This window comes from Alosa sapidissima, chromosome 5 (genome assembly GCF_018492685.1).
Source record: "Alosa sapidissima isolate fAloSap1 chromosome 5, fAloSap1.pri, whole genome shotgun sequence".
Classification (NCBI taxonomy): Eukaryota; Metazoa; Chordata; class Actinopteri; order Clupeiformes; family Clupeidae; genus Alosa; species Alosa sapidissima.
The window spans coordinates 33,774,956-33,790,356 of record NC_055961.1 but is presented as its reverse complement, the minus strand read 5'-3'; the positions used below and the strand labels follow the sequence as shown (position 1 = coordinate 33,790,356).

At 41.5% G+C, this 15,401-nt stretch overlaps 2 protein-coding genes across 2 annotated transcripts in view; one reads left to right on the top strand and one right to left on the bottom strand.

Moving 5' to 3' along the window:
• Nucleotides 1-703: 703 nt before the first annotated feature.
• On the bottom strand, nucleotides 704-9,560 carry chrne (cholinergic receptor, nicotinic, epsilon). The gene is made up of 12 exons (XM_042092492.1): nucleotides 9,157-9,560; nucleotides 7,342-7,478; nucleotides 6,891-6,935; nucleotides 6,639-6,748; nucleotides 6,296-6,451; nucleotides 5,470-5,573; nucleotides 4,795-4,995; nucleotides 4,457-4,571; nucleotides 4,148-4,262; nucleotides 2,810-3,017; nucleotides 2,001-2,134; nucleotides 704-1,646 (listed from the first exon to the last, which is right to left on the bottom strand). Exons 1-12 carry the CDS (start codon nucleotides 9,365-9,367, stop codon nucleotides 1,479-1,481), a joined length of 1,704 nt encoding a protein of 567 aa, XP_041948426.1. The 5' UTR covers nucleotides 9,368-9,560; the 3' UTR covers nucleotides 704-1,478.
• gltpd2b (glycolipid transfer protein domain containing 2b) overlaps nucleotides 1,547-15,401 on the top strand; it is a 27,321-nt gene continuing 13,466 nt past the window's right edge. Inside the window, exon 1 of the mRNA XM_042092497.1 lies at nucleotides 1,547-1,677. The gene's annotated coding sequence lies outside the window, so the exon portion shown is untranslated. The remainder of the gene's footprint in view (nucleotides 1,678-15,401) is intronic.

Below are 15,401 nucleotides of genomic sequence, written 5' to 3'. Positions count from 1 at the left end.
TTGGTATTGAGGGCAAGACTCAACACTCTTGAGGCGGCAAAAGAGGAATGTAGAAAACATCTGCTCACTAATGCCCCCTGCAGATACAATAACATGGGCTAGGCCTACATTTACCTTTCAGTGGCCTGCAGAGGTCTTATAGGCTACAGCAGATATGTAGCCTGACTATACTTAACTGTGTTGAGTAGTTAAGTGAAGGCATTCGAATCAGTCTTCACTTAATGATATTTTTGATGATAGGTTTTCATGTCACCATATTTAAAAGTGTATAACATTTTCCATAGCTGTGGTAGAGTTCTTCATTCTTCATTTATTTGTCTATAGCCTCCCCAAATAAGTTAGGCTATTGTAAATGTAATGTAATAATACTATTACTATTATTACCATTCCTATTTAATGTAATGCTAATATTCATTTCTAATGGTGTGACAATCAAGTCAATAGGCCTACCTTGATTTCCTGCAGTTTGTGAAAGCACATTTGAAAAAACTTTGTTTAGTATTAAGTGGATTTTTAAAGTATATGAACAAAGGAAAACCTCAGACCTTTTCTCCAGTCAAATCTGAGGAATTTGCATATTCTTTTCAGACAATCTGTTACATACAGTACCTTATATACCCCTGAGGAGTCATCACACAGACATGGGATCGCAATGTCTGCTACATTCATCACACTGTCATGTGCATTCAGACTCGTGAGACAATTGGATAGAAAATGTCTGTTGTATAGTATCATAGCATCATATTATATAACATATTCACCAACAGTCATCTTAAGTATTCACACAGATACAGTTTTCTCGGCAGTCAACTCTCCATGTCACTGAGCATTCTGTCATGAACATGGTAAAGTTACACAGGTTTCAAGTAAGACAGTACTTTCTGCATGTAAAAGTAACATCAACAGTAAACAGCACTGCTGATGGTCAGAATGGAGACTATTCCTAAATCATCTGAATACTGTATTGCTGAAGTGACAAATGTATCCTCCATACAATGGCACATGATCACATATCATAGGTTTCAAATGGCTGTAAACTTTAGGGATTTAACAGAGCTCACCTAACACAAAGCTAAGTTGTAAGTGAACACACAGTACCAATAAATCATCAGGGGGGAACGAGATTAAAACCAGTAAAACACCTTTACCAAAGCCATTGTAGATACAGGTTTGAAATGCAAAAAAAGCAATACACAACACAAGTACAATTACACATACATTAAATAAACCAGTGACATGATGTACATACGTAAAATGAAAATACAATAATGAAAGAAATGTCTTACAAAAAAAAAATCAAAAACAGAAACATCACATCAATGCAACACTTGCATCGACCAAAAGGCACTAGATGTTATTCCTATAAATAGAATAAATAAATGATGTGCCAAGAGTGAAATAATGATGTTACTACACTACCTTGTTCTTAACCACGTGGGAAGGCTAATGTTGAGAGATGGCAAGAGGGCCTTTGATTACTAAGAGGGACTGTATCGCTTGTTTTCCCCAGGGAAAGGAAATTCAGGAGCTTGGTTGAAATGTCCCATGAGGAAGATTGCCACTGTCCCAATAGTGAAGAGCAAGAGAGCTGCCCAGAAGCACACCTTATCAATCATCTTCCCAATCAGCACCCAGCTTTCCACCTCCTGAAGGAAGGATGACCAAAGATAGAGGACAGTAAGTAGGGACAGGGCAACACATATTTTTGATGTATTTACAGTTGTGGATATAGTCTTTGGAATCATGTTAAAACTGCTGTGCTAAAAGTGGTATTCTCTATACTAGCTGGCTTCGCTGTAGTAGTGCAGCACTCCTGCAACTAAACTTTCAAAGTGGTCCCATGTATTTCCCAATCAGGAAAAAGGCAAGCATTCTTGACTGTCAATTATATTGCATTTGACAGCATTTTGAAGGAAAAGGTCACGGTGCTAGTTAGCAAACTATTTTAATGTGGCTCAGAAGCTACGTCATATTCTCGACAACACAAAAGATTCACTTACGGATCCAACGTCATTCTGCTGCTTGGTGCTTTCTGCAATGAAGTTACAGGCATCCACACATTCCTTTATCTCTGGTGCTGCTTCGGCCAGGCTCTTGTAAAGGGTGGCTGTGGTGCCTACATCAATATCATCCACTAGGGGGAGCAAGTGACACAAAAATAACCCATCATCTCTTAGTACATTCATGACTTGTGGCGAGAGACAGTAGCATAAATGGCAAAGAACTAGTTTTCATCTACAATCACGGATGAATTAACCAGTGATCCTAAAACAGATACCGCCCACAATGCTTGTGAAAGATTGTTGATGTTTGAGAAGAGCAACCAATCAAATCATACCCTTCCCTTCTGTAAACATATGTGTGTGTTGGCTGGCTTCAAAAGTCCACTGGAGTCTATGCTTCCTTTTAGATTGCCAGAACTGTGTTCAAATATCTGAGGGCTATGCACCGAATGGACAGCTGACATTGGGGTGCAATTCTGAATTAGACAGAAAGTGTACTGGATAAGAATTATATTTCACATTTAACGAGAGTGCTTTGTCATTTCATGTCCTGGTTTTAATAATAGGCATCAAAAATGGCTGCCTGAATATTACAATACATATTCATGTTTAATACATATTAAAGCCCTTGATATTTGAGATAACATTAAGGTGTTTTGTGCAGGAGATGCTGAAATTGTAAACTTGTCATAGACTCAGCTCTATTTCCGGTGATCAGAAGATTAGTAATATCATTAGTAATTAGTGATAGGTGACTGTAATATTCCATGACCCAAAGACGGACATTGTGATGGGGAGAATCTCACCAATGGAGTGAACTAGGCCATGGCGCTCTCGCAGTCGGTCGAACATCATCTCACTGCGCGGCTGCCTCAGCACGTACTCCTCCGCCCGCTGCATCAGGCCGAAGGAGCTCCGCCGCCGCTCCCTGGCGCCCTCCGCCTCTCGCTCGCCCTCCCCATCGTCCACCAGGGGGTCCATGCCCAGGTAACGAGGGACAACCTGCAGGAAGAGCTGATAGAGAGAGGGAGAGGAGCTTGGATTGATTGATTGGAATTGATACTGCTCATAGAAAGGTCAACACTGAGTACTGCCTTATTATTATACAGCAAGTTAGTATAATACAGAGTTAGTGGATACATTTACAAGAAGATGCCTATGTAGTCACAAAGCCAGAACGGAGAGACTCAGGAGAAGTTTTTATCCCCAGGCCATCCGAACTCTGAACTCACACTATACTGACTTTGCACTCATTCACTCCTCAGCACTCATGAACCCGCCCCCCCCCCCCACACACACACACACACACCTACATGACTTTTAGCACTTTTACATCCCTCTCCCTATGCTACAGACCTCATTTATTTTTTTATTTCATCGCACGTCAAAACACACACACACATATCTGACTTTCTCCAACTTTTGCACATCTCCATAGAACTTTTTATTTATTATTTTTGATTTCTCCTCCATCTATCTACCCATGTCCTTGATTGCCTAGCCTTTCTGCCCTACACTACACACACACACACACACACACACACACACACACAGTCACTGCTCCACTCCCCTCCCGCCCACACACACATCTGCACTGTCACCACTCACATACATCATACATACAGTACTCTGCTTGCAATAGTAAGTCCCTTCACCATACTTGCAGTACAATGCCCCCCCCCCCCTCCCCTACATACACAGCACATTATTTCATCAGGAAGCTTCTCCAACACACATCCCCAACATACTTACAGCACACTATCCCATCTCCCTTGTCATCCCCCCAACACACACACCAAGACCCCTGGCAGTTGGGTTAGCCCCTTGAGCCGTGGATCTGCCCAAGGTTTCTTCCTTGGTAAGGGAGTTTCTTCCTTGCCCCTGTTGCTCTTGGGTGCTCCTTGTTGGTGCCCCCCCCCAATCCCAATCCTCCCCACCTTTCTTATGCAGCCCTTGCCACTTAATCTACTAAACCCCTCTTCTACTGCACTTTTTACCCCCCCCCATAAATGCACAAACAGGCTGACACCAGCCATAATTTCACTGCAGTTCTTATATCCAGTAACTATATGCATGTGACAATAAACTTCCTTGTATCCTTGTACATTTACTTGGTATAGATGCATTTGGGAGTGTGAACATACATGTCTAATGGAGCGGGACATGGTGTGGGTGCTGGGTGTGCGGAGGGAGAAGTTGAGCACAATAATCATATTTGTGACGATGATGGTGGTCACTGACATTACGAAGATCAGGTACCTAAGAGGACAGAGAAAGGTCAACAATGTTTAAACGGGGATGAATCATTTGGCTGCTTGTTTAGTACAAGACTGGTGAGGCAGGGGTAAACAAAAGCCATGCCATGTGTACAGTTAGAAACATAAAGCAGTGCAAACTGAAGCATAATGATAGTAGTGACGGATAAACAATAACAATAACATGCTCCCACTCACTTTCCAATAAGAGGAACGGACAGTGACGTCTCCGGAATCTTCTGAGCAATAAGAATGAGGAACACAGTCTGGGCCAGCAGCACAGAGATGGATACGGTCAACTTCTGTCCACCAGCTGCATGTGTGTGTGTGTGTGTGTGTGTGTGTGTGTGCGTGCGTGCGTGTGTGTGTGCGTTCATAGATGTTCAGGGCAAGTAGAATATGAGAGACAAAGGGATACACTGATCATCACTAAATTATATTAGAATAATGCATCGTATTGACATACAGTAACAACAGACTTATCTTCAGCAACACATAACACACACACACACGCACACACACACACACACACGTACCCTGGGCAGGGAGGAAGAAGGCCAGCAGGACCAGAGAGGAAATGAGCGAGCAGGGAAGAATCATATTGATGATGTAGAAAAGTGGTTTCCTTTGGATGATCAGATTGAAGAAGATCTCTTGGTATTCCAGGTCATCTGGCGTGTAGCTCTTGTTGATGATCTTTCGAGCTGGTTTATGCTTGATCGCCCACTCTCCATTCTCTGTCAAGTTGGGAAAAAGAGTGTCAAGAAAGTGTGCACATCCTCGGCTGATGTTAGAGCTGAAACTGAAGGCACTGCATATTGTTAAAGTCAAAGTTAGCGTTGACTGATATTGGGCACAGGTGTTTTAGGAAGTCACCTAAAGTGCAGTAATTTCCCGTGTATTAACCACATATATAAACTGCATGATGGTGTTTTATGCAAATAAAAAAGACAAAACCTTCTATTGATCGCACCTGTGTACTAACCACTGTGCCCAATAGCCCACTGAATCAGAATCAGATCAGATAGGGGAATGACAGAAAAAGAAATGCATTCCCGTGTACAGTCCCCCCTGTGTATTAGGACATCTGTGTATTAGGACATCTGTAAAATCAGTGTATAAACCTCCGTTAATAGACGGGAAATTGCGGTGTACATGAGAGGATATTGTGGTCTAGCAATATGAGAGACAATCTGTAGCACAAATGTTACCAGTAAAAGCCTCAGGGTCAATAACCACCCACTCAATGGGATCCGACGTCTCGTCATCGATAGCCAGCTTGAGGTCCACTTCACTAGCGCTGTAGGTTTGAGACCTTAGGACAAAGCAATAAAAAAGTCAAAGGCCTGAATTTATATTTTTCAGCTCTCCCGTTCCAAATGTATTGATCGTCAAAAATTCCAGCAAACCACTTCAGGAGTTCCACCTCACAACCTTCTCCCAGCCGGAGAATCATTCAAGCTGAAACTAGATTCATTGCCTATTTGAAACTAGTTGGTATGAGGGGGGCACTGTGGTGCAACTGGCTACAGCACCAGACCACAATTAGGCCCAAGTACCCACGGGGATCCAGGTCAGGTTACTCACTTCCTGTCAGGCTTTCCGCTGTCCTATCTAAAATAAAGGTAAAAAGCCCAAAAATACTTAATAAAAAGAAAATAGTAGGTTTGATGACAATCATTCATTTGATTTGGTTATATGAAAATAGACGTAATATTATGAAACTGTTTCCCAAGTCTAGAGTGTGCTTCTATCCAACTTCCTGCGTTGTGTAGAAGGACAGGAGTTGCCAGCCCTGCATCCTGGCCAAACATTTCCACGCTCACTACCTCGTAAATTAGTCCCATGCAGCACGAACAAACAAAAGGCCTACATCTCTCTGCCTGAGCGCCAGCCAGCCAAATATGTAGTGAGTGCACCAGCTCACAATGGGTGCTCTCACAACCATCAATAGGAGCATGTGTATTCTCATGTGTAGAAAATGTCAATCTCGTGGACACATTACGCACACGTCATGCACACATATCCAATCCTGACCTGAAGATAAGTGTGCAGTTCTGGTAGTCGAAGGGAAAGTAGGTGATCTCGATGGCGCAGGTGCTTCGGTAGATGGCAGGGGGGAGCCAGTACATATATCCACTTGAGTAGATGAGTACGTTAGCATAGTATGCTACATCAAACTTCCCATCAATGCTACAAAAAAGGAAGAAAAAAAAAACCCAAGATGTTTAACATACAAAACAGTGACAAAATAGCATTTCATGGACATATGAAAGCAACACTATAATACTTATTATTATTAGCATCCAAAATGACCAACCCAAGAAAAAAAAGTGAACAGTGATATTAGACGTAGTTTAGGAAGGATAGCAAGCCTCACTTGTTCTCCAGGCCAATGTCAGGAAGCCACACCATGCTGTAGGGGACGCGGATCACCTCAATGCCATGGTGGTCAGTGGTGTTCCACGACAGACGATAATCTGTCCATTGCTGTGAAACGGGAAAAAAAACATGTAGTGCAAGCAAAAAGAGAGTTAAGAAAGTGTGAATAATAAGAGGAAAATGCAAAAAGGGTAATTAAAAGGCAAACTGCTAGACAAATACCAGAAAATGTCAAAAATGTCAAACTTACTAGTTCAATCCAAACACTGGTTGTGAGAGTCTCTTCTTTTTCATTCTGAAAGACAGTGAGAGATTTCTGTGATTACTGTAAAGTAGCAATATGTAAGCAGTTTCATGTAACATGAGAGACAAAAATCTAGTCAAATAGGTGTCTATGCAACCAGTTCAAGTGCTGTGTTATGTCCCTGTGTGTGTGTTTGCTGCAATAATCATGCTTTGTTAATGCCATTGGATTTCACAGTTTTACAGTTTTTGGTGGTGTTCACAGAAATTACTGGGAATTCGGTTTGTGATTCGGCCAAATCTTAAATAATGGATTCTGTATATGGCAGAACCTTATTTGGTGCACCCCTAGTGTCTACACAACTTGATGTTTGGTATGTATGGTATTCAACAAGACTACAGATATACGCAATAGTTTCATGTCATTATCCAGTTAAAAGTATGCATGTGATCCATACCAAGGAAATGAGGTTGGTGAGAGTCAGTTTGAGCATCACCTCCACCTTATCTACGGGGTTCTCTGCAGGGCGGATGTTCTTGTTGTACTTTGAAAAGATTTGTTTGATTAGCTGTGCTTCTTCATTCCCTTTCACAACTGAGAAAGAGAGAGAGGGAGAGAGGGAAGAAGGGTGGACATGAGGGTGGTTAGGAGGGAGGGTGAGGCTGATTGTGACGTGTTCCTTTAGATAGTTTGGATCATGGATGGCATGCATTCATACACGGCATACAATGCATGCAGAGACGCACATTGAAGACCAATCCACAGTCACCAGGACCACCTCATGTGTATTGTTTTACAATGCTGAAAACATTGGTGAGCTGTTCTGGTTGCAAAGTCATTGTCAGCCCATGTTGTTGATGATAAAAGTGTAGATACACCGCCAAGTAAATGCATGTGAATAGTCTGGATGAAAGAAGCAGTTTAGAGCCATCAAAAACAACTGATTGAAATCTATCTATCTATCTATCTATCTATCTACCGGTATTTATCTATCTATCTATATATCTGTCTGTCTATCTACGTATCTATCTATCTATCTATCTATCTGTCTCTCTGTCTGTCTGTCTGTCTGTCTGTCTGTCTATTGTAAAGTGTACTCAAAAATAGCCCTCTGTGATTGGTTGTTTTGCTTGTTAACCCATCCAAAAGGAACTATGATCAATGTGAAGTGCAGTTGCATGCCAACGGTCTTTTGTCAACAGTCAACAGTCATGGTTTGCAGTACAACACTTAACCTGGCCAAAAATGATTTGTCATAATGATAATTGTACTAGATTTGGAATAGAACTACCACAAAACCCCAATGCTCATCTGCTGTGCATCAACATGCTCTTATAACAGTGGGTCTGGTTTGGCATAATACTAAATGGTTCAATCAGCATTCAACCACAAACCACTGTTAACTTGAGGGAACACTTCAAACCTGTCTGGTACAATCAGTAGAGAGTATGACCTCAGAGCGTTAACTGGAGAGGATAGACTGTGCCCTGGGACAAGAATATAAGACTCCCACGTCAGCCTGAAAGGCCAATGAAATGACACCTCGTTGTGTTTACTACTGTTCTGATCTAACCTATACACTGAGGATTGCATCTCTGCCTATTCTGACAAGGTTAGTTGAGTTGATAGCGAGGTGACATAAATGTTGTTTCTGTTTTGTGTTACGTAGACTTGATTTAACTGTGCCCAATCCACATTCTTCATGAAATAGAGAATCACCTCAACACATTATAACACACACACTCATTTGCTGTGTATATCTGAATTTTGAACAGACTAATCTTCTATATTCTAACTACAGAATAAATCAAAATCAATCAATCACCAACCAGCCAAATCAAATCTCTGTACCCTAGGCATGGTTTGTAGTACAAACATGGGGAAAACTTCTCATTTCTGTTAGAAGAAGGCTTTTAGATAATTGGGCTTATTTTCCATTATGGTGCATTACATTTATATAAATGTTAGTTTTAGAGTTTTTTTAAGTTTCTGAAGTTGTCTTTTGTCATCATGCCAAACAAATATCAATATATCAAAGAACGGAAGATTGTTGCCCAATAATAACTTACTTCAACTCATCCTCCTCAGCTAACCAAACAATTCCTGCCAAATACAACATCAACTCACTATGACATTTTAGTTTACTTAAGTCTCCGTTAAGTCACCGAGCACTGGTGGGTATCATATTCACCGGAGGTGGAACAAAGAAGCAAATGACAAGTGCGTGGTTTCCACAGCACTTCCACAGCCCTCATGCTCAAAGCCCCCCTACCTTGTCCAGAGAACACCAGCACAATGGCCAGCGCAAGCGCGCACATCCAAACGGACTGGGTCGACGACATCTCTGCCGCGTTTGCTCCTTGCACACGGGCGTCTGGCTTTGGTAGTCGGAGAGAAAGAGAAAGCGAGAAGTTATTTCCGAGTCGGTCCTCTCCCCTTATCCCGCTGGCTCTCGCCTCGCTCGCCCAGCTGTCACTGTCCATGGCTCGGGTTACACGACGGGCCGGGCTGCACTAAACTTGGTCTTAAAGTCACACTCGGGTGGCACATAATAATCATCATCATCGTTTATGCACTTGCAGTGATGACATTCGCACAGGCAACATGGAAAAGCCCTTGCTGACACAGGCAGAATATATCCGCCACTGGGAGAGTGGACGCAAACTAAACCAACATCTTTGTGTGTGTGTTTGCCTTGTTTAGTGACAATGTATCAGTGACACGTTTTTGATAAATGATCATAAAACGTGACTTGATCACCCACTGGGGAGTCGGGTGTGGACCTGCCAGTGTGGGTCTCTAAGCAAGGTGAACAGGTGGAGTGGAGGCCTGTCCTGTGTCGGAGGCCAGCGCTATGTCTCGCTCGCTCGCTGTCCGCAGCAGAGCGGGTATAAATAAACCCCTGCGGTGTCTGCTGGCCCAAGCTCCTCAGTGGGTCAATGTCGGGGGATTGGGTGTGGGTGCTTGTGTGTGTGTGATTTGTGTAGACGTGTGTGTGTGTGTGAGAGAGAGAGGGGGGGTGGGGAGGTTTGTGAGTGTGAGTGAGAGTGTTGTGTGTGTATGTTTGTGTGTGTGTGTGTTTGTGAGTAGGAGTGTGTGTGTGTGTGTGAGTAGGAGTGTGTGTGTGTGTGTGTGCAGGGCGGTTAGAAAGGGAGAGAGGGAGCAACAGAGAGCGGGGAGCCGATCAGGGCTTTGTCAGGATCTGCACACTCTGAGGAGACGGGTGGGATTGGCTAAAAATGTCAGGTGTCTGTGCCTGGGCCTGTGCCTGGGCATGCCTTTGTGTGGGATGAATTATGTGCTGGCTTTTGAGACAGACAAACTTGAATGCACAGCTGAGGGTTATTCCAAGTAAGTCTTGAGGTGTTCAATGCTTAACTGAACTGCTGAAAGAACTGCATTATTAAATATAATTACACATAAACATGTAATGCAGTTATGCTCTGTTAGTGGTCATTATATCAATGTAAATACATAATATATATATCCAGACACTCTAATTACAAATTTCTCTGTACTTCTGTAAAATGAACACTTATTCCATAGTTAATGATATTGTGTGTGTGTGTGTGTGTGTTTGTGTGTGTGTGTCTATCTGTCTGTCTGATTGACTCCTTCACATCACTGAGGAAGGTGGGCCTGTGAGGAAGGGATGGGTCATTGCTTCTTGAGCTTGCTCCTCAGCGCTCCTCAGCTGCAGGGTCATTGGATTTCATTACAAATGAGCCAGGCTTATCTGAGTGCCGTGTGAATTCTTGGGTCCTCGGTGAACTATTAATATGCCATGTAACAGAGCTGTTTTCCTCAGGGGTAACCGGAAACTCTGCATCCACGTGTGTGTGTGTGTGTGTGTGTGTGTCATGTGCCACTGGATCAATCACCATCAAGTGATCCTGCCAGACACTTTCTCACAGTCCTGCTGAATCCCACTGCCCCTCCCCTCCAGTGGTGAACTGCACATGCTGGTCTGTGTGATGTTTGCACGCACCAGCACCTGCGCAATATCAATCTCTACGTCCCTCCGTTCAATCTCATCATCCATTCACGTCCAGTCAGTCCTCAATGCAAGAACATATTTTCTATTTTATAAGTACTCACAATGTATTGGGTTAATAATGGTGCACGCCTATTTGTCTAGACTCTATAATCAGTGTACTGTACTACTGTAGATTTATGTGTGAAGAGGCAAACAGCTATATACTCCTGAGAACCAAGGAAAAAAGGTGTCCTCCAATTTTCTATCTATTTAGGTTTTTTTTTTTTTTTAAATAATCTTACAATTTTTTTTAAAATTATTTTTATTTTTATTTTTATAGCATGCCCACTGTGGTAGACAAAAGGACTGTTTAAGTATGACAAGGTAACCACAAGCCATGCAGCAGCCATGGCCTACTGGTTAGGGCTTCGGGTTTGTGACCGAAGGGTTGCCGGTTCGATCCCCAACCAGTAGGAATGGCTGAAGTGCCCTTGAGCAACCCCTCTCTGCTCCCTGAGCGCCGCTGTAGCAAGGCAGCTAGCTCACTGCTCCGGGTTAGTGTGTGCTTCACCTCACTGTGCGTTCACTGTGTGCTTTGTGTGTTCACTAATTCACAGATGGGATAAATGCAGAAACCAAATTCCTTGTATATGCTATTATACTTGGCCGAGAAACCTGATTTACATTTATAAAATATTCAAAAATAAACAAATCATGCTTGTAGTGGTATTACAGTTTTTCTCAGTCGCTTTGGTACATTTATCGAATCATCCTTGACATTTTCAAAACAGTAAGTGCATTTCTCAAAACAATTCGTACAAATAGCAAAACACCATGGATTACCTGCAAAAGACACTTTCTTGCTCAAAATCCTTAGTTCATCTCTCAAAATTACAGTTTTTCTCAGTCGCTTTGGTGCTTTTCTCAGATCAGAATGAAAATTCTCATAACTATTAGTTCAACCTCCACAACATTTAGTCATTTGTGCACATCATAGTAGCAACTTATCCTTCCTCTGAACTAATTGCAAATGCTTTTGGACAGCTTGTATCAGTTGCCTTCATACAATTCTCTGCTTATTTATAACATTATCATTTGCTTATGTCATGTCAGTCAAAATTAACTATACTTATGGATGCTGAATAGTCGTTCCCAATAAAACTAATAGTCTTCATTTCATTGCTTGAGTCATTACATACAAAATTATTGAACTAGTTATCAAATTCTGTCACAATGCTGTAGAATTGCAAAGAGCATCTACAGTAAAAATGTGAAACGTACGTACACTCTAAGAGGTAATGTGTCATTTTTCTTACACATTTATTGTGTCAAGGCTGTTTTAACACATAATGTGTTGATAATGACACAAGATGAGTATTATTCAGTAAAATTATCTGACACATTTTGTGTTAAATTGTACATTATACATTGTTATTTTAAAATGCAAGACACAATTAATAAATAGGCTAATATATTTTTATGGATTGTTCACAAACAAATAATGTTGTTTGAACGTGGTTTGATTTCTTTTAAAATGTTGCTTTCTTGATAGGAGCCAGAGGGGCGTAAGTGGCATTTGACCAACTTTACAGGAGAGCAAAAACAAAATTATGACCAAACTTTAATCAACTGTGTTTATTAACCTTCAACCTTAACATTGCACCCACATACATACTTGTATTAAGTAGTACTTCAGTAAAAACATTATGATGTATTAAAGCAATTAACATACTGTAAAACTTTACAAAATCTTAAAAATAGAGCAAAAACATCAGATACGCCTTTTTGACATCAAGCATATACCATTTTTTTTTTAAAGAAAATAAGACGTATCTGCTGATCAACAAAGAAAATATTGGTTTCAAACACCTGACATTCATAAGAAAAATAGTGTTGTTTTATTATTATTTGGTATTATTAGGCCTATTATTTATTATTATTTCATTTATTTAGCCTGGGCGTGGCCTTCAAAATTATAATTCAATTCATCATAACTGAAACATTCATGTATTTCATTGAAAACAGTTAATCAGTTAGCTATAGTTCAACTTAAAACATTTAACATTTAAAACTTAAACATTTAATTTCTTTGACATTTAACATTTAATTTCAATTTAATTTGTCATGTTTACACATTCCTCTTGTCAACTACACTTCTGTACTGTCAGTGCCTATTACTTTCAGGGAGTTGTAAAACTCTGCATATTAATGAGGAATACTCCCATTGGTGCAAAGTGTGAGGAGATCCTTTTTTTTCCAAGGCATTTATGCCTGGGGGACTTTCATACAGTGAGCTTGGTGGTTGTATGGTACTGGTGGCTCTGGTTGGTTGGCGTACCATCATCTTTTTGAAGGTTGGGGCAGTGACATCGTACTTGAAGTAGATCGCCTTTGGGTCCTCTTTCATGTAGCGGAACCACTTTATCTTCTGCCAATGGACAGGTTGTCCCTCCTCATCTTTTGATCGGTTCTTCAGTGTGTGGTTGGAGAGGGATTTGAAATCAAGGAAAACCTTGTGCAGAAGCTCATGCACACTGTATGGCTTTCCCTGCCCTGCCATCCTCACCAGTGTGTAATACCCATCAGGGGAGTAGATGCATACTTTGCGCCTGTACTGTCGCATTCCATTTGGCTGTGCCCCGATTCCATGTACTTGTGGTCAATGGTTGAGAGGGGCAGCGAGCTCACAGCATGCAAGCACATAGTACTGAACGCTGCATTTCTGTTCTGTCCTCCACAAGTATCTGAATACAGAACTGCATGTTTCACCTGAGGACTAAGTCCTTGTAAACACATGTGCTGATCTCAGAAGATCCACGGCCACCTTCCCCCTCATGCCACATGTAACAGTCGACATCTTTACAGCCCAAGTCATACACTGTAAGGTTGTATGTACTGAGCTTGCGTGAGTAGAACAGGCTACTGACATTGCTCCAGGGAGTTGTCAAGACTTGCTCTAGGTTGAAAGTGACCACCTTGCATGACTCATCTTCTTTTGCTCTCTTTTTATCAGTTTCTTTCTGTTCTCTTGCCTTGGTCTTTCTTAATTTGTGGGCATCATATTCATCACGGTGCTTTGTTTTTTCGTGGTCTTCTAGACGTTTGTACCACTCGCAGTATTTACACGCATCTTTTTTAGGAGTATGGAAGGCCATATTAAACTCCTTGTCAAACACTGACCTGTACATACTTAATTTTTCAGGTTCTATGTTCCACTCTTGTTCACATTTCTGTTTATATAATGCATACATTTTTACCAGATTAAGAGATCCTTCCAGGTACAGCTTGCTTGTGTCTTTCCGGGAGTAGTGAGACTCGAGTGTCGGGAAGGAGTTGATGTGCTCTCGGATTTTGTCTTTGCTGCTCTCAGGCACTTTGTTCTGAGGTGTATGGCGCCTTTTCTTGCTTGGAGGGGTCATTCCCAACTCACTATGCCTAAGGCCGCCTGCCGATCTTGCAAACTTCTCTGACATATCAAGGGTCTTCAAAAAAAATCCTTGCACACTCTAACCTGCTGCCCATCAGATGTTAAATAATACTCAAATGTATTACTTCTTCTTGACACTTTTTCCTTGTTTCTTTTCTCTACTTTGATGACATGGTTCAGAATGTAGTCTTTCTGCCTTGCTGCATCTCCCATCTGCCAATAGCACTGAAATATATTTTCTCGCACTTCCTCTGGAAATGTTTCATTGCATCTGTAGCGGCAGGAAGCACAGTTCTTTTCCCTCATCCTCCTTCCTTGGACCAGCAACCCTCTTGAATTTACGTAACTTTTTCCAGAATTTGTTAGTCTTTTACGCTTGTTCCTTTTCCAATTTTCAACATTTCTCTGTCTTTTCCTTCCTCTTTGTGTGTTGGCATCCTCCTCCTGTTCATTTTCTGCCTCTCCCTCCTGAATAACCTCTAGCACAATTACTGTCCCTTCTGCCTCTGTGTGTCCCTCATTAGTTGCATCTCTCGCCCTGTCTCTCTCTCCCCCTCCATCTTGCTGCGCCGTCTCCTTGTCTTTTTCGCTATCTTCAATGTCCTTATCTGTCTCTCTCTCCTCAAATGTCCCTGAACATTTGAAAATAAATAGTTAGCATTATCCTACATATATAGCAATGTAATAATTAATAACTAACAATATTAATATAATAATTAATATGAAGTAATAGCTAAATGTCCAGAAGTACAAGACAGAACTCACTCTCATCAGGTGCTGTCTGCATGTGCTCCTCAAGCAGATCGCAATCGCTTACATTGTGTGGCTCTGTTCCTTTGTAATAATACAGTATGTATTAATATCCTTGTGTTCCATGAATACATAAGCTCAACATTAGAGTTATGTAAAAGTTCAACTCAAAATTTTATTTGCCCGCCTAAAGCTTATTTTCCCCCGCCCGACGAAGTCAAAAGAAGCCCAATTGGGCGGTCACCGCACAAGTTGGCAGTTTATATTTGTACTGTAGAATGTTCAGAAAAGAAATCTAGTTCCAGACAAATTGAAAAAGCAGAATTTAGACCTAATAGGCCTAAAGGATCTACATGCATTCTGT